We start from the raw sequence: 20,792 nt of genomic DNA, 5'->3' as shown, positions 1-20,792 counted from the left end.
AGGAGCCGGAATAAGCTGATCACGACGGCCAAGGGGTGATCATGCTTATTATTATTATCTGATGCAAGATATCCAACAGCTGGAATGGGTTAATCGACATACCACCCTCCTGGCCAGTAAAATGGAGGTCGCTACTGAACTGTTCCCTAACGGCGCGTGGGATGTGCACCACCACATCTTCGACCGTATGTCTTCTCCCACAATGCACGCAGTTTCTTAGTGGTAAACATGTTCGCTGTTCATGATACTAACTCTGCTTGTAGCTGCGCGATTCGCATACTCTCCCAACCGCCACCTGACGCCCCCTCCGGCAACCATCGACCAGTTCGTTGCATTCAAAAAAACACTCGGCATCACCAAATCAGTCCTCACCCACGGTCTATCGTATGGCTCTGACTGCTCGTCACTTCGGGGATTCGTGGCCGACCTAGGCACGAACGATACCAAGGCAATCGGGGTGATTGACCCGCAAACAGTAACTGCAGGGGAATTGCAAGACATGCGCCGTGCTGGCATCTGCGGCATCCGCGTGAACCTGTATCAGTATAAAGCAATGCACGACGTGGAATTGCAAATGGCTGCATTGCGCGCCCATGCGAGTGCGATTCGTGACCGCTGCCCTGACTGGAGCATGGCCTTCACGCATACCCATCCTGAGTTCTGGGTGGAGTTGAAGCCGTTCCTTGAGAGGGAGATTATTCCCATTGGGATCCGAATAGTCACAGATCATTTCGCCCTGCTGAAAGGTGCCAGTATGCTGTCCGGACAGGGCGAGGTCATCGAGCAGCCTGGGTTCCGGGAGATCATTGGGCTTATTAGATCTGGACATCTATACGTCAAGATTAGCGCTCCGTATCGAGTCAGTAACCAGGCCCCGGCATACGAGGACTTGAAGCCCCTTGTCCGGGCGTTCTTTGATGTAAACCCGCGGCAGATTGTTTGGGGGAGTGACTGGTAAGCACCCGATTACTGCAGAATACCTTAAAAGAGACACTTAATTGACCAGTTAGGCCGCATACACCGCACATGAAGGTCCGCACGCCGGAGGAGGCTTTAACGGAGACTCCGTACCTGAATATTGACGACCTGGCCTGGTTGCGGAGCCTTCGTTCATGGCTGTCGGACGAGGAGTGGAATGCTCTCATGGTGAATAATCCAGCGGCCCTATACAATTAAGAGAATTAGAGACTATTCTAGAATAAGAGTACCTATTGTATTTAGAGAAACTGAAACGGTGGAACTTTTGTATATTCTATTGAAGTCTATATCTATATGTTAATGGCCAGCCCGCTCCCCAGTAAGTCGTTCAACCGCATCTTTGGCCCTGTTCACAGTCAGTATCAAGTCCAATAAACCATAGAGACACATACATATCACCCAGCGCAACCATGCAAACAGTCTGCCAAATCCCCAGCCCAATCCGCGGCGTCGCTCCCCGATATAACCCCCGAATGCCATTCTCCCGGTATATGTACTTTGCAGCGCTGGCAATAGTCATATTGGACGGCCGAGACGGATCCTTCTTCATACTCTGAAGTTCAACCCTGATCACCTCAACTGGCTGATTCCAAGCAGATAGTCCACCTCCAATTGACGACGCAAGGACCTTCTCAACAGCACTCAGCTTATGACCCTCCTCCTTCCCTGCTCCCCGCCGGATCACGTCCTCCGCCAGCCGCGAGAATCCAAAGCGAGAACCCCAGTTCGTTACCTGCCGGATGGCGACAGCGTGCACGCCCTTGTTAATCCCACGGAGACCCTCAGTGCGGTAGATGTTGCGGAACATCTCGAGTGTGCTGGGCGGTTTTGTTCCCTCCGACGCGAGCTTGGACCGGGTGATCTCCGCTGTCTTCATACAGGTGCAGAAGCCCACGGTGGCGTATGCCTGCGCGACACCCCCGACCATCCCGCCACCGATTCCGGCGAGAACGTCTGCCGCCCCGAGGCGTTTGATGTGGTATTCGGCTTCCGAGGCGACGAAGAGGAGCACGGCGCCTTTGGAGGAGGCTTCGATCCATGCCCAGGGGATTAGGCCTTGGTAGACTGCGGGGTGTTAGTGTTGTTTGAGTAACAGAGGGATGCGTACAGCCTGAGAGACCGCCTCTTGCCCAGACGCGGCGCATGGCAGCTGGGACGGAGTCTTTGCGGTGGGCGGCCATGGTGGTTTTGATCACTTCGAGGGGCTGGAATCTTAGTATGGACTATGAAGGTAATGGACACAGCATACCTGGCCGAGCGAGGTAACCCTGGATGAAGGTCAGTAGGAAAGGTCAGGCGTTGTGCTGTCTACGTACTCGAACATGTTCAGCGATGCGCCAACTGTATAGTTAGTTAGACGTCTCAACAAGAGGAGTTGAGGCTCACGTAGAAGGTTGCTGAGAGTGACATCTTTCTTCTTGATCTCCTGGACCGTCATCTTGCAGTATATCGATACAGTACAGTCTACACTACGCACTAATCATTAATCATTTGGAATGGCTGTATATAGACGGCGGAATCGCCGATTATCGGATGAAGCCTCTCCAAAGCTCCCAGACTCGGATCTTTCCGACAAAATATCGCACAATCAAGGCCTTTAATTTCCCTACTGCTACTTACAAGCTCCGCTTTGTCTCCAGAACGATGCAATTGTATGTTCCCAATTCCTAATTCCTGCGCTGTTCGGAGTGTGCCCGAGTCCACTGCGTACCCTAACCCCCAAGCCCAGACAGCTCCATAATATTAGAGGCATTGGTATCTCCTAAAGTCGCTACAATGAATTAGACCCCATCCCCAATCCACTTCCATAATACCTTCAGCAGCTGGTCGCGGTGGACTGGCTTGTCGATGCAGTCGTTCATCCCCTTGGCCATGTACGTCTCCGCGTCGCCCTTCAATGCATTCCCCGTGATTGCAATAATGGGAATCTGCAGACCCATCTCCCGGATCTGAGCCGTCGCCGTTAGACCATTCATGACCGGCATGGAGACGTCCATTAGCACGGCGTCGTAGGATAGCGGCTTCTGCTTGACCAGGCGCACCGCCTCGGCGCCATTCCACGCCCCGTCGACTCGTTCAAACCCGATACTGCGCAGGAGTTTCAGCATCACCGTGTGATTGACGATGTTGTCTTCCACGAGCAGGACATGCTTGCACGGCGCGAGGGTTCGTATTTCGGTCGCGATGTCGGGCTGTATGGGCGTTACGGAGGCGCTCGCTCGCTTTGGCGTCGACGATGGCAGTGTAATGGATCCGCCGCCCATTTTCGCGGTGAACCAGAAAATGCTACCGTGGTCTGGGTTGGGCGCATATCCGACTGTCCCCTGCATCAGCTCTGCGAGGCTCTTGCAGATCGAGAGGCCCAGACCGGTGCCTTGGTACTTGCGTCTGGTGGAATTGGCGAAGCGCGTGAAGGGCGTGAAGAGCGTGTTGATTGCACTATCGGGAACGCCTATTCCGGTGTCTATTACTTCTGTTTTTACGGTAGAAAAGGCCGGCTCTTGGTCGTCCAGCGAGCAGGATATCGATACGCGAATGGTGCCCTTTTCGGTGAACTTGACGGCGTTGCACACTAGGTTCTGCAGGACCTGCCTGTACCTGAGGGGATCTCCTCGCAATCTCTTAGGGAGATCAGGAGGGATAGAGGTGGTTAATTCTACGCCATCGTGGAGCGATGGTCGACAATTGCGCACGACGGCGCCTACAACATCCCTCACGTCGACCATGTCGGCGTGCAGCGAGAACGAGCCAGACGACAGTTTCGAGTAGTCCAGCACGTCATTGACGATCTGAAGCAGCAGCGACATTGAATCTTGAATGATGGTGGCATGCTCGGCCTGTTGCGACGACAGCCCAGTATCAGCCAGCATGGTCAGGGCCATCTGCATCCCATTCATCGGCGTGCGAATCTCATGGCTGATGTTCGCCAGAAAGTCCGTCTTCAACCGCGACGACTCCTCGAACGCCGTGATCATACGCGCCTCAGCCTCCTTGCGCTCCGTGAGGTCGCGAGTGACTTTGGCAAAGCCCACATGCTGCCCGAACTGGAAGATCGGGGTGATGAGCACGTTGGCCCAGAATCTGGAGCCATCGCGTCGATATCGCCAGCCCTCGTCTTCGATGCGGCCGTCGCGCATGCACACGTCGAGTGCCTTGGCTGGCTTGCCGCTTGCTCTGTCCTCTGGGCTGTAGAAGATGGAGAAGTGCTTGCCGATGACCTCCTCTGCTTTGTATCCCTTGAGGACTTCGGCGCCTGCATTCCAGGTGGCGATGCGCCCGTGCGGATCGAGCATGAAGATCGCGTAGTCCTTGACTGTGTCGACGAGGATCTTGTAGGTCTCGTTCATGTATCCATGCTGGTTGTTCACGGCCTTTTCCGTGAGTTTCTGGGCCTCCAACACGACATACAGCAGGGTTGCCCCGTCGAATATGGGAGTCACCCTGAGATTATGTGCGATCTTATTATTGACAAGGATGTGCTCGATCAGCTGGGTCTCTCGAGTCGCACAGGCCGCGCGTAATGCGCCGTAGAGGGTGGGAATGTTGGGAGCAGGAATCGCCTCTGGATCAAGGTCGCCGACGGTCGCATGGAGGAGGGAATCGCGCGGCTCGCCAGAGATAGCTAAATGACTGTCGGAGACCTCGACGATGGACATGGACGGATCGAGGACGAGGGTTGGGACGGGCGTATAGCGGAAGATGCGACTCAGCGATGGAGAGGGAGGGCGCGAGTGCGCAGGCGCAGGGCCATTCGTCGCGATCATGACATCAGAACCAGGCGAGCAGGCATCTTGATGAGAATTGACTGGCTTATTATGTTGTTGTTGCTGCTGGTCGTGGTCTTGTAGAGAGAGCGCGGATACCTGTCCGTGCAGCATCATGTTCCATACTGGCTGAGCAGAAGTTGAAGGGAGAATCAAATCGTCGAGCCATCATGATCTGTTCTCGACCCCAGTGACAATGCAAGGAACCCATGGATGATGAGCGTGGCGTGGACACTGCGGAGTGGCGGAAAGAACATCCAGAGCTGGTTATTGGGTCAGCATTCATATCTGGAGTCCAGCAGTCAGAGACCATTGGATTAGACAGTGGTAGACCAATTAGATATCCTCCTGGTCAAACTGGACCTCCAGGGCCAATCATGTTGATATTAAGCTGTTGCTGAATGGATGGTGAATACCAGGTACTATGCATAACCAAGATGCATTCCCACTGCGACACTGACTATGACACTTCAACTGCAACTATGGTATTGTAAACCGGAATAGTTCATAAGAATTTATCTCTCATAATTTATCTGGTGCTAAGTGTAAAGGCATCGGGTATCGGAGTGCGGAGGCGATTCGGGCCAGGAGTCGAAGGGAAGGATAGCTTCGAGATAGCTCAATTCTGCAGCAGAGCCTCGGTATGACTCTGAACAACAGCTAACAGCTAACTAGTAACTACCGGAGACAAGCCAGACTTCGTATCGGACACGGTGGGACCGGACGAGCCCCGAAGCTGTCGGAGAAATCCCGTCGCATACACGAGCCAGCCAAAGACAACAACCATTTAAAGACACCAACCCCAGCAACGTCTAAGGACATTATACAGAAATCTCAGCCCTCTTCGATATCTAACATACACAATGGGTTCCATCGCCCCCCAAGACACCGTCGCCGTGAACGCGCCCTTCCGGACACGCGTCGTCAACGGCCAGATCTGCCCCGTCATGTCCATCAAGTTCTGGACCGGAAACGAAGTCGCGATTATGGCGCGCATGGCCGGATTCGAAGCTGTCTTTATCGACATGGAGCACTCGGCCCTCAACTTCCAGACCATCGCCCAGCTCATCCTCGCGTGTCTCTCCGCGGGCGTGTCGCCGATTGTCCGCTCGCCGTCCAAGTCGCACTGGCATATTAGCCGCATTCTCGACGCTGGCGCTGCGGCGGTTGTGGTGCCTCATGTTGACTCTGTCGAGGAGGTGAAGGAGCTTGTGAAGCATGCGAAATATCCTCCCCTGGGGACGCGCGGGTCTGCGAATAACCAGCCCATCCTGAACTTCCAGAATCTGCCGACGAAGGTGCAGAATGAGGTCTTGAACCGCGAGACGATGCTGATTCCTATGGTTGAGACGCCTGTTGCGGTCGAACTGGCTGAGCAGTATCTGGCTGTCGATGGCGTGGATGGTATCCTGATCGGGTCGAATGATCTGTGCACCGATCTGGGGATTCCAGGGCAGTACGACAGCCCGCTGTATCAAAATTCCGTGGAGAAGATTGTGCTCGCTGGGAAGAAGGCTGGGAAGCCGATTGGTATTGGAGGTATTGGAGGCAGGCTGGATCTGCTGGAGAGGTGGTTCGCGCTGGGGGCAACATGGTCGCTCAGTGGTGCAGATGGCGCGATTCTACAGGCTGGGATGAAGAAGATTACGCAAAATTACTCGGAAATCAGTCAACGGGTTGAGAAGGCGAGGGCTCAGGGATAGTATTGTATGTAGTAATATTATAGAACCTGTCTGTCATTTCATTTTGGTTATAATGGGAACGTCCCATCGTCCCAGACTGGAATGCCGTGTGGATTTCCGTATGCGTACTCCCCAAGCCCAGCCTCCATATTCCATACAGTGTCGTCCCAGAAGAGCGTGCCAAAGGACAGTAACTCCTCTGGCATGGGTGGTTGGCTGCCAATCGAGTCGTCCGTGCCTGCAGGAAGGCTGTTGGGAGTCGGCAGCGGCCAGTCTCCGAGCACGCCGGAAGGGAGCTGCGTATGAGACATGCCATCCTCTACTGGGTTATGATTGGAGTGGAGGGCATATGAATGCACATTGGCAGATGTCAGGCCACTCCATCGCCCGTTCTGCCGGAGTTTGTGCGATATATGCCGGTACAACGCCTCGTAGACAGCGACATACTGAGATGCATCTGGTAGATCGTCTCCCAGCTCTTTCAACCCTTGCTCACACTGTGCAAGGGCGTCCATTGCTTGTTCGACTGTGCCGGGATCTGGATCGGGTGTCACAGACAGGTAGAACAAAACAGAGAGCCCGGCGGTAAAGAGAGTCTGGAAATAGCTTCGCGTGTAGGTCATTTGCTGGGTTCCATAGAGACGACAGTATATAGTAATGACCTTGGTCGCGTTTTGCAGGCAGAGCGAAAGAAGGTCGCGAGGAGGAATATTGCCACGCTTCGGAACCAAGTCCATAGCCTTCCGCACCAGAATCAGTCGCTCGCGCATCCATCGCAGGTCGAACCAATCCTGCGTTTCGTACAGACAGCGGGGATTTTCGAAGACAGGATTCGATCGTCGCCAGGTGTCCAGCTCGTCCAGCAGCTGGTACAGGTTTGCGTATATGCGTCCGGTGGCTGTGACAGATGGAGCACCGCCTGACGGGCCTTTGGACTGGAACAGACCGTGAATCTTGGATGTGATCTGGCGATGACGCACAGAGGTAAAGAACACTGTCAATTCGGAATGCCCTGACCGGACCTGGGGAGAGACCTGGAAGAGGTCGAGGTCGGAGATCGTCCCCTCCGCGGCCTCCAGTTCCTCGTCGTTGGCATCAACAGGCAACAAGACGCGTATATCTCGATCTGCGATAGCCAACGGCCGATCGAGAGTAATGGAACTGTATCGGTCAATCACATAACATTCCCAGAACACCCTGCGCTCCAGCTGCTCCTGGAGCAGGCCTTTGCGGGTCGTGGGTGGCTTGTGCAGGCCTTGTTCGATGCAGAGACGAATGCACAGCTGGGTCAGCTCCCAGATGGACGTGCCAATGTGGTGATAGATACCAAACCGACCGACCAGCAGCAGGTCCTGGATCGACTGGATGCCGCGCGACAGGAAGTCGGACTTGAAGTGCTGCATGGCTGACAGGAAGTACCCGTACGGATGCCACTGGTGAGAGCCCCGACGATAGGACTGTATAGATCCAGTGGCGAGCAGCATGAAGGCACGAAAGAGATCGTGCGATGCGGACTGTGATGCCTCTTTGCCAGAGAGAAAGACGCGCTGGTAGACGTCCTCGATCTCTCGACGGAGCAAGAACGGATTCAGCACATGGCCCCCATTAATACTACCGTACTTTATTAGTAAATGATATTGAAAGCCTTTGATAGATACATACTACGTGTCGAATATAACCCGCGCATCCTCTGCAGAGGGCAGGCCATTCGGGGTGACTGCGGCCTCAGCCAGGCGCGCAGACCGCGACAGATTCTGCAGTATCGTTGGATTATGCGCTCTCCAGCCAGGATCAGAAAACAGCGGTCGCATAAAACTGAATGGTTAGCATTGATTCACATTCAAGACCGTAAACCGTAAACCGTACCTCAGTCCCGCCCCTTCGGTGAAGTTGGGCGAGCTGTATGTCGAGCGCGTACTGTTCCTCCGCTTCCTGCTGTCACCATCTCCAGCCCCGTCCCCAGGCAGTTCGTCGATGGCATTCTGTAGGTTGCTCTGGAGCGACCGTACTTTCTGCTCGAGTTCGGCGATGTACCTGCACAGGTGAGAAGATGCCTTAATGGGGAGACGGCGAAACTACCCTCGAGATACCGGCTGGTGGCCATCAAGACCAAGCGTAATGCATTCTGCTCCGCTGCGCACGCAAGGCGCACATTTCGGTCGATTGTTATCGCACTGGATTGTCAGTCCGATGCAGCTCTGGGGCAGAAGGGAGACCGACCTTGGCCTTTTTCGTGTAGCAGGCGTGGCACGCAGGGAGGCGCGGAAACCGGGAATCCACAGTCATAATCAAGCTCGGTGATATCTGTCGGACATGCATGCAATGACTCCTGGTGCTGATGTCCTGCAATGGAGAGAATCCGGGGCTGATCTGGAGATGAAGCAAAGACTGCGGGGGACGGAGGGTCGGAAATTCCCCGTCGCTTAATGACTGAGTGTAAGAACTGAGTCATGCATGTGGAGATTGGAATTAAATTATTAAACACTCCAAAATGAAATATGCTTGGACTTTTGCCTGTCATACGGTGTCTTTTAGTTTGGTTGTAGCTGCCCTTCGAGTTTCAATATACAACTGGCCATCTTCAATATACAGTGTATCCCATTAGATATAGACAATACTGTCCTAGTGCCACTATAATAAGTTCGACAGATAATCTATATTCTATGTTATATACCTAAACCCAGCCACCACAGCACGCCGCTCATCCTCATCCAAACCTGCCAACGCAGCCGTGTCACTGCTATCAATCTCCGCGCTAAGACGCTCAAAACGACGGTTGGCACGGCGAAGACGATACCGCAGCGTCAAGATACTAGACAGACCTAGGACTTGGAAGGCCAGAATGCACCCCCAGGAGACCCGGAAAGTGGGCCCGTACTTGTCCAGCCAGAAGTAGTTCGCATACAGCGAGGCCAGGTTCGCGCACGTATTGGCGATTCCGATGGCTGCTGCTCTCTTTACCGGGGGGTGAGTCACTGTTGATGAGAGCCAGGCGTAGGTTGTTGAGTAGACGCCAAAGGTCCCAGCAGTGACCAAGAAGGTGAATGCATACCGTGCCCATTGGAGCCGTTGGGGGACCCCGACCAGGAGGACTGCGCCCACGATGGCAATGACCTGGGAGAAACCTGCCTGGGGAGAACGCACCTGCATCCGATCCGCAGACCAGGCGAACCCCAGGGCCCAGAAGAAGGCGAACAGGTAGGGCGGTGATGTCAACAATAATACGATGGTATTGTTCTCGAAGCCAATCTCCTGGATGAGGGTGGGAAAGAAGTGCGAGTATGAAATGGACGCGGTCGTCGCCATCTGCAGACAGGCCAGCAGCCAGATTCGATAGTCGCGCAGTGCTCGCCCAATGCCGCGCACCATGGGCACCTTTTCCTCGTCTAGGAGATCGGGGCTGCCTGCGTCTACGGCCAGACGGGCTTGTGCGATCACCCTCTCGGCCTCGCTAAGCCACTTGGTGGTTCCTGGGAAATCTGGAAGGACAATCATGGCCAGGAGCCCAAGAAGAACAGTCGCGATGCCCTCGAGAATAAACAGCCACCGCCAGGCTGCCAGGTTGCCTACCCCGGCCATTCCAGAGAGAATCCCTGCCGAAATCAGGCCAGCAAAGGCGTTGGACAGAAGAAGCCCACAAATCAGCAGGGCCATACGCACACCCAGCTCGCGCTTTGTATACCAGGAGCTGAGATAGAAGATGGCCCCGGGGAAGAAGGGCGCCTCGACGATGCCAAGCACGAACCTCAGCACCAGTAGACCGGCTGGACTGGTGACAGCTGAGGTGCAACCGCTAACGATTGCCCAGATAATGATACAGCATGGCTGCGACGTTAGCAAATGCCGAACAAGCGAAGAGGGATGCATACCAAATACAGCGAGGGCCGCAGTTTCGTCATTAACAAGGCAGACGGGAGCTGCATAACAATATACCCAGCGGAAAAAATGGAGATGGCCGTCTGATATTGAGCACCCTTTACTCCGGTGTCCTCCTGTAGACCGTACAGACGCGCTTGCGTGATGGAGTTGCGGTCGAGGTAGTTGAACAGGTAGATGGTCACAATTAGAGGCAGGATTCGCGTGTCTATCTTGCGACGTAGTTGAGATTCTGTCGTCCGTATGAACTCCTCGTCGTAGGAGTTATACACTGCCATGACAGAGGATCCATTCTGGCCGTTTGATTCTTCGATCCAGGCATCCTTGTCCAGGTCGGTTTTGATGGTGTCTTCAGGAGAGGCAGCAGAGGGAGGCATTATGGAACGATATTGCAGTACACTGCAAGGCCCAACATGCAGACGGTCTTTATTGCAAGAGATCTTTAAGCACAGAAATGGACAGAAATGCAGACAAAACCCCAGACAGCCCCAGAATTTCTCCAACTCAACCGTCTCCATCGGAAATCGTCCGGCCCAATGGGTCCACTCGCGCGATATGCCTCGGCGCCTTGTCGTCTCTTGACTATCTCTTAGCAGGCCATAGCTGCTAGGCAAAGATCCTAGGCAAATATCGTCTTGGGGTTCTCTTCCATCATGAATCTCCATTGGTCTGCTGTTAGCCAGCTTCGCAGCAGCTGCAGCTCTTCCGCCACCTCGGCTGGGCCCCGGAGAGGAGGCAGCTCGCGACCTCCAGGAGTACTGTCGCAATGGGGCCAGTCGCTTCCCCAGAGTAGGGCTCTCGGTTCTGCTTGGGCGAATGCCTCAATGATGGGCTGCATGGCATGGATGTTGTCGGGGCTTCGTCGGTACAGTGCAGAGACCTTGACGCTTGCCCTCTTTGCGCGGAGGAGTTCCAGAAACGATGCGAATTCAGCGCTCCCCGCCTCAGCTGGAGTGGCACATCCATTGTGGTCCGCAATCAGGTGCAGGTTAGCTAGGGCTGGGTCTGTAAGCAGCCTCTCTGTCAAGGCGGCCCATGTGCGGAGTGGCAACTGCGCGGACACTGTCCAACCCAAGGTCCCAACGGCGTAAGAGCGAGACAATGATCGCAGGAGCGTGTACATGGCATTCCAGTCATCACCTCGACCGCTGTGAAAGCCGTGAATGCGGATTGACCGTACACCTAACTCATGTAGAGAATCCAGCGTAGCCGTGTCTGGCTCGACCCAGGGCTCTTGAACCGCAATAGTGCCCCGGATGACGACGTCACAATGGTGCTTTTGACAATGCGATAGAGTTGCTACTAAGCCAGAGTGTCCATCCTCGACTGAAGCCTGCACAACCATGACATGGCGGACCGGACTGTCCCGGAGGAAAGATTCCAGTAGGGCCGGGGGTGGAGTGTACACGCGACCTGGTCTGTATGGGTACCGGTCAGGATCCCAGACGTGAATATGGCAGTCCCAAGCGCTGGCGGACAGATCATTAGACGACATTGTGAATGATAATCGCTGAGGTGTGGTGCATGGAGGGATGTGCTGATATCAAGCAGACAGAGACACCGGAAGATTTCCGATGGAGAATGCGACCGGAAATCCCCCGAATGCCTACAAAGACGACGCCACGCCTGCCCAGTAACAGTAACAGACGAATAATGCAGACGGACACTCCGCCAAAGATGGCTGCCAGCACTCCGACGCACAGGGACCGTCCGACTCCGATGTCCGCCAGCTCGACCCCGACCAGGCGCCCCCAGGCCTGCGAGCGCTGCTGGAAGCGAAAGCAGAAGGTTTGCCCCCATTCCCCAGTACCGTATCCACTCAAGGCTAATTGAAGCAGTGCGACCGGGTGATTCCCACCTGCTCGGCCTGCATCGAGGCCAGCGCCCGCTGCAGTCCGCGACAGATTCGCGTCGAGTCTGCTGAGGACAACAGCGGCTTGTCGCATGCTGCCCTGCCTGGCTATGTTGAATCGCTGAAGCAGCGGATCCACGTCTTGGAGTCGCTCCCCGACAGCCATGGAGGCCTGGATAGCTCGGTGCAGGCTGCCATGGGCGAAATTGGGTTCCTCTCGCGCAGTGCGATGGCCGAGCCTCGCGACGGTGCAAGCGGATTTCCTCGACAGCTTGAATTGAGCGAGATGCTGCAGGCAATGCTGAGCTTGAGCGGTGGCAGTCCATCGCAGTCTCGCAGCACCGACGACGAGGCATCGCAGTGGAATTTCCTCACATTTTCAGATCCCTTGCAGGCTCTCAGTAGGGACAGCATGGCGCCGTTTCTGGATCGCTTTCTGCAACAGATCGGTATGTTCTACCTGCACTTCGACAGCAAAGAGCTGGAGGAGCAGTACGAAGCATTTTTCGCCGAAAGGAATGGGCCCCCTGGTGATGGAGTCGACTCTGCACGAAGCCATCGCGATTTCAGTGTCTATCTTTCACTCGCCATTGGCATGCTGCTGTCTCCCCAGTCTGGCCGAGTTGACCTGCTGGCCCAGGGTCTGCACTCGGCGGCCGTCAAGCTGCTGCCCCGGATCCTGCAGTCCGGAAACTATCTCAGTCTGGTTCATTGTCTGCTGCTACTTATAGTATACTCCATGTTGAGCCCGAATGGAGGGTCCTCATGGCATCTACTTGGATTGGCGATGAAGAGATCGATCGCCTTTGGACTGCATAAAGACCAGGAGGGCGATTCTCCTCTGCCGGTCGAGATAATCACCAAAAGGATGTATCTCTTCTGGACTCTATATATGCTTGATCGCACACTGTGCACCACCATGGAGCGGCCATTTGGCATTCAAGATGAGGATATTTCACTATCATTTCCACGCCAGCTATCTAGCGACGATGACAAGGACGCCTTTGAACTGCATCTACTAATGCACGCGAAGCTCACCTCCAGCATCCGCGACAGCGACGAGCGATGCCCGGTATTCCACTATAGAAATATCTGCTTCTGGCGAGAGGTGCCCCGGGAGCTACGCTCATTCCTAGCCTCGAACGAGGTCGCAAGGAACCATGTCCACCAACTCTCCTGTCGCGCATTGATCCAGGTCCTGCCATTGTACATTACGACAGGCCATGTCCATAGCGACGCCATCCCCGGTTCACACCAGTTAGAAATTGAGCACGATGTACGGAGTAGCTGCGAGCAGATTATCGAGCACATGTATCGTAGTCTAGACCATGCGCCGTCGATCACTGCGTTCACGGATGGCTACGATGTTTTTGCGGCTGGAGTGGCCATTATTTGTATTGGGAGTCTTTCTCCATCCGCACATACTCTGACAGACGCCGGCGTAGTTAACAAGTGCGTTGCCATCCTCACAGCCCTGGGAGAGCGCTTCTCTGGCGTCAAGATCTTCCGGAGGGTCTTGCTGGCGGTTTCGGACACGGCCCTGGGGAGGTCGGACGACATCTCGGTATGTATTGCATCACCACAACCAGATTCCAAGCTGACTTGAGTAGCTATTGCAGGGACTTCCTGCCGAAATCCCACATGGGATTCGCCTGCTGATCCAGGACTTTCTTCGGAAGTGGTCCGGGCCCAGTCCGACGATTTGACACGCCTTTGGACTGGACCTGGGGCATGTCCGACGAGGATCGGAGTAGCTGGGAGATATATATGAATGAGTCGAAGACGCGGGTTTCCTGTCCGCCTGTATCGATATTTGCAACTCATAAAAATGGCGCCTGGAATCAGCTACTCCCCCGAAACGACATCCCAACCCCCCGTGTCGTCCGACAAGCGCACAGTCTACTTTCTGGACAACCTTCACCCCGACGCTGTCGAACACGCAAGGACACTCTGGAACGTCGTAGCTCCAGGCGACAAGGAGTTGAACAACTGGAGAGAATATGCGTCGGCCGTAGTCATCCGGGGGTCCTATATCACGGCAGACGACATCGCCCGCTCCCCCAACCTCATCGCGATCGGCAAGCATGGTGTCGGTATTGACAAAATTGATCAGGCTGCCTGCGCAAAGCGGGGGGTCAAGATCTTAAATACGCCCGGTGCAAATGCCAGAGACGTGGCTGAACTGGTGGTCGCACTCAGCATGACCGTCGCCCGAACTATTCGATCCATCACTACACGACAGATGACAGCGCCGGTCCCCAAGGAAACATGCACGGGGCTGACACTTCACAAGAAGACGGTCGGTGTTATTGGGATGGGCAACATTGGACGCACTGTTGCAGATATCTTCCACCGAGGGTTCGATGCAGAGTTGATTGCCTACGATGTTTATATGCCAGAAGGCGCATGGCCTCAATTACCGCATCGCCGGGCGCAGAGTATCCAGGAGGTTATCGAACAGGCCGATGTGATCACTCTGCATGTTCCATTGACTGACGAGACCCGGGATCTCCTCTCGTACACCGAACTGCGACAGATGAAGCACGACGCCATTCTTATCAACGCTGCCCGGGGAGGCATTGTCAACGAGGAAGACCTGACGCGCGTTCTGTCCGAGGGTCATCTCTGGGGAGCTGGACTGGACTGTCACGAACAGGAGCCTCCTTCAGCCGAGAAATATGGAAAGCTGTGGGAGAATCTCAACGTCGTCAGCACGCCGCATATCGGGGCTGCCACAAACACAGCGCAGAGGGCCAGTTCAATGGCAGCGGTGGACAATCTATATCGTTATCTGTCTAGTATTGAGAAGAATTAAACCAATAGAATATTCATACGTTTACAGTCTTGATGTCTAGTTTGTCTTCCTACTCTTTATCCAGTCCATCCCAGCGCAGTGCCATTTCACATACTGGACATTCCCCTTCAAGCTGTCCGTGATAAACAGAGTCCGACCGTCTTCACCCCCAAAGCAGCAGTTTGTGAGATTCTTTCCTCCCTCCAGCGCAGTGACTATTCTCGCCTTGGGCACTCCCTCTGCATCTACGACGAACACAGAGCCGAGACTGGGGTGGCAGATCAGGACGTTTCCCTCCTCGTCAACCTTGAGCCCATCGGGGCCTGCGTTTCCGAACGACTGGAAGAACAGTCCGACTTTTGTAGTTGAGCCGTCGGCGTGCAATGGCAGACGCCAGACAGCATTTGCGCGGGTCATGGCCACGTAGAGGAATCTCTCGTCCGGCGAAAGCGCGAGACCATTGGGAGAGACCCCGTTGGATACAAGACAGTCCAGCTTTCCAGTTGAAGAGAGTCTATAGACACAGCCAGTTGGATCCGTCAGTCCTGTTTGGCCCTGGTCGGTGAAGTAGAGGTCGCCATTCGAAGCCACGATCAGGTCATTAGGGCCCTTGAATCTCTCTAGATTGCGCCGAGTAAGGAGCGGTGACGTCTTCCCAGAAACAGGGTCAAACTTGAGAATTCCCTATATTTACGATTCGGTTAGGATGAGTACATCAGGACAATGGGCCATAGGTTTGAAGTGTACCTGCTTGTAGTCTGCCACTGCGAAACACCCGTCCGGCAGCAGGGCGAGTCCATTCGGCTCTCCGTCATACCTCACACTCTCTGTAACCTGTTTGTCCGCGTCCAGTCGCAGGATTCGCCCGTAAGGAACGTCCACGAGGTACAGAGCTCCATCTGGGGTGCAGATCGGGCCCTCCAGGAAGATGTCCGATGCGGGCCCTGCGAAGCCACCACGCCACTCGGTCGGCTGACCTGTGCAGCGCAGCGAGTCAGGAATGTGGAGATAGACCTCCGCCTGGATTGTCGGGGGTGCGGGATAGAAGTTCATGGTGGACGAAGGTATCCTAGGTGCTTGTGCTGGGTCTGTCGCAAGACGCGCTACTAATACTTCTCCCCCGGGCGGATTATTTCCGACCACTCTGGGGCATCGGACATCGGCGTCTCCAACACCATTGCGGAGGCTGGGCCCGTATTATAGTGTGGAGAAGTACATTCTCTCTGTAAGTGTCTTAAGGGAATCGGAAGATGTCTCTCAGGTCTGGGTATCCTTGTCTGCTCTTCTACCCTCAACCTTGTTACTGCGCCGCATATCATGGGACTAATCGCAGATACACGGAAAGCTTTGCGAGAGGCACCCAAAGGCATCTTCAATGCCTACCTCTTTAGCGTGACATGGATCTTTGCCTTGGCTGGCGTGGCCAAGGGCTTCGACGAAGGTTAGCCAGTTTGATAGACACAGGCCGTCCCATACTAATACGACGAACCAGGAAACATCGCATCTATCGTCGTCCAGTCACACTTCAAGAGGCAATTCGGGATTGACCAACAGTCGGACGATGACTACGCCGACACGAAAGGATGGATCGTATCGATTGCCACTGCTGGTGCTGTGTTTGGCTGTCTTGGTGTAGGCACTTGAACATTCCACGCTGAGACTACGAGACTAATACCAGAGGCAGGTTCTCCCACTCAATGACCGCCTCGGCCGACGCTGGTCCCTGCGATTAGGGACATTGGTATACATCGCCGGCGTGCTGGGACAAGGGCTATGCGACGGAGACCTAGGGGGGTTCTATGCATCAAGAGTGATTACTGGCATGGGGATCGGGGTGACAACGATAGTGCCGCCTGTTTACATTTCTGAGATTGCGCCCAAGGCCATACGAGGTCTATTGACGCTTCAGTATGCTGCCTGCCAGCAGTTAGGGGTTGTCCTGGGCTTCTTTATCAACTACGGCGTCACCCGGAAATACGCTGGGACCAACACTCAATGGATGCTCCCAACGCTCCTCCAGCTGCTCCCCGCCGCCCTCTGGGGACTCGGGACATTCATCTGCCCTGAGTCGCCTCGATGGCTACTGTCTGTTGGCCGACGAGAAGAAAGTGCTGCTGCCTTGTCCAAGCTGCGCCATCTGCCTGTCGAGCATCCAGTCGTGGCTGGCGAGCTGGCTGGCATGGATGCTCAACTCCTGCACGAGCATGAGTCCGTTGCTTCTGCGTCCCAGTGGCAGCTCCTCAAGGAGACTCTTATCCCCGTTGAGAACCGTCGCCGCTTCTTTCTCCTGTTCATGGCGACGTTGTTCAGCCAGTGGTCCGGGGCCAACGCAATCACCCAGTACAGCCCGACCATCTTCGGGTACCTGGGTATTGTCGGGGACGAGGCCACCTTCCTGGCGACGGGAATCTACGGTGTCGTCAAGTTCGTCAGTACCCTGGCATTTGCCGTGGTTATCGTGGACTTTGTCGGTCGCCGACGGTCACTCTTAACAGGAATCATCCTGCAGATTCTCACTCTGGCCTTTGTCGGCGCCTATCTGGGAGCCACCAAGGACATGTCTACAGATGATATCAAGGCCTCGCTCAATGCAGAACGGGCATCGACTGCTGCGATCGTGGCTATCTACCTGCACGCCGTCGCCTGGAGTATCGGCTGGTTCAGTATCCCATATCTGATCGGCCCAGAGATCTTTCCCACGCGCATTCGGTCCTTGAACATGTCCATCTCGATGGCGCTGCATTGGGCATTCTACTTTGGATGCTCGAGGGCAATGCCTAGCTTACTCTCCGCGACGCATAGATGGGGCGCGTTCCTGTTCTTTGGAATTATTTGTCTAGTAGGGCTGGTTTATGTTTGCGTCGCTATGCCAGTAAGATACATTAATGTACACTTTTTGCTCAAGGCCATGCTAACAAACTCAACAGGATACCACCGGCAGATCTCTCGAGGCCCTTGACAAGTTGTTTGAGAGGCCTTGGTATACCATGTACAAGGTTGCATATGCCAGCAAAGATGATATGCAAATGGACGCCCCTGGTAAGGACTTGGTAGGCAGGAAGGAGGACGGAAGGGCCGAACATCTGGAGTCTGCATAGTCCTGATATATCGGGTTATGGGGACGATGGAATCATCAACAGGCAATCGCCGTGGCTGACTCCGTTTAATACGACGCAGCCCAATCCGCACATTGTCGCCCTTGGGCTGCACATGGCGGCTGACTCGCTTTGTATAATATTAAGGGTGCAGCATCAGATATGACTGATATATCAGATTGGTCAAAGTGGCAACTCGCAGTACATTAGATCTCGTAACACACAAGTAGCGAATGACTCGTATTTTATTTTAGACTCAGTACATTGAGTAGATCATTGTGCCCCGTGAATATCGAGGACTAGTGATGTGCACTGGGTCCCATGGCCCTAAGAATAGCCATTGTCGCAGAGTCCCCGGAGAGGGCGCTGATGACTCGTCACACGCAAAGCGATATCCAAAGCACATTCTCTCCTTTCGACAGTTCCTGAAGAGATGGTGGTGACCGTCACAGATTGTAGTCACATACTATTGAGCCCCTGCCAATAATTGAATCTACCACAGTCCTGGAGGAAAGCCGCGTGGATGGGTGGTCTATGTGAGCGCGATTATATTAGTCTGGACACTTGACATTCAAGGCCAGCTCATTATCAGGGAGTACTTATTCAGTAGTTTGAATCCTTTGTTTGTATGCTCTGTCAGCATCGCGATGTCTCTGCAGATTTCCTCCCACTCCCTCACGCCTCTGGACCATTTGCTCGCCCCGTCATATCGCAGTCCTGTATCGACCTTCGACCTGAAAGGCAAAGACAAAGATGCAGCCCTGAGTAGGCTGCAAGTCGCCACGACCCGCCTGGCGTCCCATCTGCCGTTTCTGGGAGCCTCTGTTGCGCCATATGCAGACCCTGATGGCAGAGTCAATACATTTGGAGTCTACAGTGCAACCGACGATAAAATCCCATTCTACCAGCTTCAGGAGCATGCACAGCCTACGCCCCTCCTCATTGACGGCGATCTCAACCCCGAGTTGATGCCCAGCGTAGGACACTTGCAGCCGTCCGATCCATGCCCCGTCATGCGTCTTAAAGCCAACGTCGTGGGTGATATGCTCTATCTCGTCCACTCCTTCTACCACAGGGCCATGGATGGTATGAGTCTCACAATAGTAATGAAAGTCCTTGCCCAGCTGTGCTGCGACCCTGATACCCCCGAGAAAGATCTTGCGACAAGTGCTGCAGAGCAGGAAGACATGCGCACACACCTCGCTGAGCTTGGGGTATCCTCAGAGCCCCAGTCCCTTCGCTGGGAGCCAAAGCCCTCATACCGCCCACTTTCCAACACGACGGAGTTCCGGAATATACCTGTCAACCGTCAGTGCGTGTTGCGGGCGGATCGGGTCCGACAGATTCAACAGGCGTGCCAGATGATACTGCAGGAACATGCGCTGACCAAGGGGAAGAAGATTCGTCTTTCCACAAGCATGATCATGGGCGCGATGTTTGGAATCTGCAGTCACCGTGCACGAAGGGCTTCAGGGCTCGGGGAGTTGTATGGGTCGAGATTCCACGTCTTGTTCAATATTCGCAGCCTGCTTGGTTTGCCGTCAACGTACATTGGAAATGCGCTGGTTAAGATCAGTTGTTCCTTGGATGCGCAGATACTCCCTTCACTCGGAGTCCCTCTCACGCATTCTGCCTCCGGGCTGGCAGCTAGTGATGTGCAGCGAGTTTGCAACGTTGCTTTGGCCCTCTTGCAGGAGATTCAGGCGTATACTCCGGATCATGTCGCGGGGATGATGGGCACGCTGAATACATTGGAGGACTGGTCATCGGCTGCACCTCCGTCTGACGCACTCCGTTTCTCGGACATGCGCAAGATGGAAGCCTACTATGACTTCGGGCCTCTGGGAGAGGTGCAGGATGTGGCGATAGCTGGAAACAAAATCGCAGGAGTTGGCTGGATGCTCCCTACTAAGCCTCTGCGGCCAGGGAGCAAGGGTCCAGCGCACTATGAGTTGACCATCGCTCTCGAGAGGGCTGCAATAGAAGAATTGGAAAAGGACCAGCTGTTCCAGTGGGTAGCTGGCACCGGTCCCAGCAAGAGCAAGCTATAGTCATCATTCCCTGTCTTGAGTGATGGAGATATTCTACCTATACCCTTTATTTTAGACAAAATAATATAACCCAAATATGCAACTTCATCCACTTCTTAAACTCGGCTACTTCCATCGACAATATGTGGTCTAAATCACGTACTGACAAAAGTCCTTAGACACCGTCCTTCATGGTCAGGGGTTGGTACATACCGGTATGAAGAGATAGGGCACCAGGCGCTCATACTCCGTCCGTGTTTCGCCATATTCCTTCCTGCACTTGTCCACATCCCGCATGGACCGATGGACGATCATAATCGTAAAAAGCACAGAGTAGAACCAGGGGAGGGACTCTCAAATCCAGTATTAAGTCCCCGGGGAATGGCAAAGAAAGCGTCGCAGGCTTAATGAGTCGCCATACCATCCATCGGCCAAGGTCTTTTCACAATAGCCAGTGCTAATCGTTCGCAGATTGTGGATCTCTTGCCAGGGACATGAGAAAGAGATTACAAAAGTGCTTTCCAAAGTCCCTCCACGTTTGGCCATCGTGGGTAATACGTAGTGCCAATCCACATATAGTACATGGAGAGGGAGAACCCAACCATTAGAGCAAGACAACCCACGGAGCCTCTAAATTTGAGCTTTCTAAGGTCTTCCGCTCGAGTATCGTGGTTGTCACCGCATAGACTCCGCTTCTCATCGAAGTCTCTGAGAGGCTTTG

At 54.3% G+C, this 20,792-nt stretch overlaps 12 protein-coding genes across 12 annotated transcripts; 6 read left to right on the top strand and 6 right to left on the bottom strand.

The window, feature by feature from the left end:
- Nucleotides 1-121: 121 nt before the first annotated feature.
- APUU_10078A (uncharacterized protein) lies at nt 122-1,176 on the top strand (the record flags this gene model as incomplete). Its single annotated transcript, XM_041704595.1, has 3 exons — nt 122-185; nt 264-954; nt 1,011-1,176. 3 exons carry the CDS (start codon nt 122-124, stop codon nt 1,174-1,176), a joined length of 921 nt encoding a protein of 306 aa, XP_041549444.1.
- A 99-nt stretch (nt 1,177-1,275) lies between these two features.
- On the bottom strand, nt 1,276-2,416 carry YHM2_1 (mitochondrial DNA replication protein yhm2; the record flags this gene model as incomplete). Its single annotated transcript, XM_041704484.1, has 6 exons — nt 1,276-1,324; nt 1,371-2,043; nt 2,087-2,183; nt 2,228-2,246; nt 2,295-2,319; nt 2,365-2,416. The coding sequence occupies 6 exons, from the start codon at nt 2,414-2,416 to the stop codon at nt 1,276-1,278; spliced, it is 915 nt and encodes a 304-aa protein (XP_041549443.1).
- A 343-nt stretch (nt 2,417-2,759) lies between these two features.
- Nucleotides 2,760-4,859, bottom strand: fos-1 (sensor histidine kinase/response regulator Fos-1/TcsA; the record flags this gene model as incomplete). The annotated part of the gene is made up of 1 exon (XM_041704373.1): nt 2,760-4,859. One exon carries the CDS (start codon nt 4,857-4,859, stop codon nt 2,760-2,762), a length of 2,100 nt encoding a protein of 699 aa, XP_041549442.1.
- Nucleotides 4,860-5,605: 746 nt separating this feature from the next.
- On the top strand, nt 5,606-6,445 carry APUU_10075A (HpcH/HpaI aldolase family protein; the record flags this gene model as incomplete). The annotated part of the gene is made up of 1 exon (XM_041704262.1): nt 5,606-6,445. One exon carries the CDS (start codon nt 5,606-5,608, stop codon nt 6,443-6,445), a length of 840 nt encoding a protein of 279 aa, XP_041549441.1.
- Nucleotides 6,446-6,492: 47 nt separating this feature from the next.
- Nucleotides 6,493-8,710, bottom strand: APUU_10074S (Zn(II)2Cys6 transcription factor; the record flags this gene model as incomplete). The annotated part of the gene is made up of 5 exons (XM_041704151.1): nt 6,493-8,035; nt 8,087-8,239; nt 8,291-8,458; nt 8,504-8,598; nt 8,645-8,710. The coding sequence occupies 5 exons, from the start codon at nt 8,708-8,710 to the stop codon at nt 6,493-6,495; spliced, it is 2,025 nt and encodes a 674-aa protein (XP_041549440.1).
- A 375-nt stretch (nt 8,711-9,085) lies between these two features.
- On the bottom strand, nt 9,086-10,677 carry APUU_10073S (uncharacterized protein; the record flags this gene model as incomplete). The annotated part of the gene is made up of 2 exons (XM_041704040.1): nt 9,086-10,249; nt 10,294-10,677. 2 exons carry the CDS (start codon nt 10,675-10,677, stop codon nt 9,086-9,088), a joined length of 1,548 nt encoding a protein of 515 aa, XP_041549439.1.
- A 242-nt stretch (nt 10,678-10,919) lies between these two features.
- On the bottom strand, nt 10,920-11,795 carry APUU_10072S (uncharacterized protein; the record flags this gene model as incomplete). The annotated part of the gene is made up of 1 exon (XM_041703929.1): nt 10,920-11,795. The coding sequence occupies one exon, from the start codon at nt 11,793-11,795 to the stop codon at nt 10,920-10,922; it is 876 nt and encodes a 291-aa protein (XP_041549438.1).
- A 182-nt stretch (nt 11,796-11,977) lies between these two features.
- On the top strand, nt 11,978-13,858 carry APUU_10071A (uncharacterized protein; the record flags this gene model as incomplete). Its single annotated transcript, XM_041703818.1, has 3 exons — nt 11,978-12,088; nt 12,139-13,716; nt 13,763-13,858. The coding sequence occupies 3 exons, from the start codon at nt 11,978-11,980 to the stop codon at nt 13,856-13,858; spliced, it is 1,785 nt and encodes a 594-aa protein (XP_041549437.1).
- A 122-nt stretch (nt 13,859-13,980) lies between these two features.
- Nucleotides 13,981-14,967, top strand: APUU_10070A (uncharacterized protein; the record flags this gene model as incomplete). The annotated part of the gene is made up of 1 exon (XM_041703707.1): nt 13,981-14,967. One exon carries the CDS (start codon nt 13,981-13,983, stop codon nt 14,965-14,967), a length of 987 nt encoding a protein of 328 aa, XP_041549436.1.
- Nucleotides 14,968-15,003: 36 nt separating this feature from the next.
- On the bottom strand, nt 15,004-15,999 carry APUU_10069S (SMP-30/gluconolactonase/LRE family protein; the record flags this gene model as incomplete). The annotated part of the gene is made up of 2 exons (XM_041703595.1): nt 15,004-15,630; nt 15,694-15,999. The coding sequence occupies 2 exons, from the start codon at nt 15,997-15,999 to the stop codon at nt 15,004-15,006; spliced, it is 933 nt and encodes a 310-aa protein (XP_041549435.1).
- Nucleotides 16,000-16,263: 264 nt separating this feature from the next.
- Nucleotides 16,264-18,044, top strand: APUU_10068A (sugar porter family MFS transporter; the record flags this gene model as incomplete). Its single annotated transcript, XM_041703484.1, has 4 exons — nt 16,264-16,387; nt 16,439-16,578; nt 16,631-17,818; nt 17,874-18,044. 4 exons carry the CDS (start codon nt 16,264-16,266, stop codon nt 18,042-18,044), a joined length of 1,623 nt encoding a protein of 540 aa, XP_041549434.1.
- A 644-nt stretch (nt 18,045-18,688) lies between these two features.
- On the top strand, nt 18,689-20,092 carry APUU_10067A (uncharacterized protein; the record flags this gene model as incomplete). The annotated part of the gene is made up of 1 exon (XM_041703373.1): nt 18,689-20,092. The coding sequence occupies one exon, from the start codon at nt 18,689-18,691 to the stop codon at nt 20,090-20,092; it is 1,404 nt and encodes a 467-aa protein (XP_041549433.1).
- Between the last annotated feature and the right edge of the window lie 700 nt (nt 20,093-20,792).

Source organism: Aspergillus puulaauensis, chromosome 1 (genome assembly GCF_016861865.1).
Source record: "Aspergillus puulaauensis MK2 DNA, chromosome 1, nearly complete sequence".
Classification (NCBI taxonomy): Eukaryota; Fungi; Ascomycota; class Eurotiomycetes; order Eurotiales; family Aspergillaceae; genus Aspergillus; species Aspergillus puulaauensis.
This window is presented reverse-complemented; position numbering and strand designations above follow the sequence as displayed.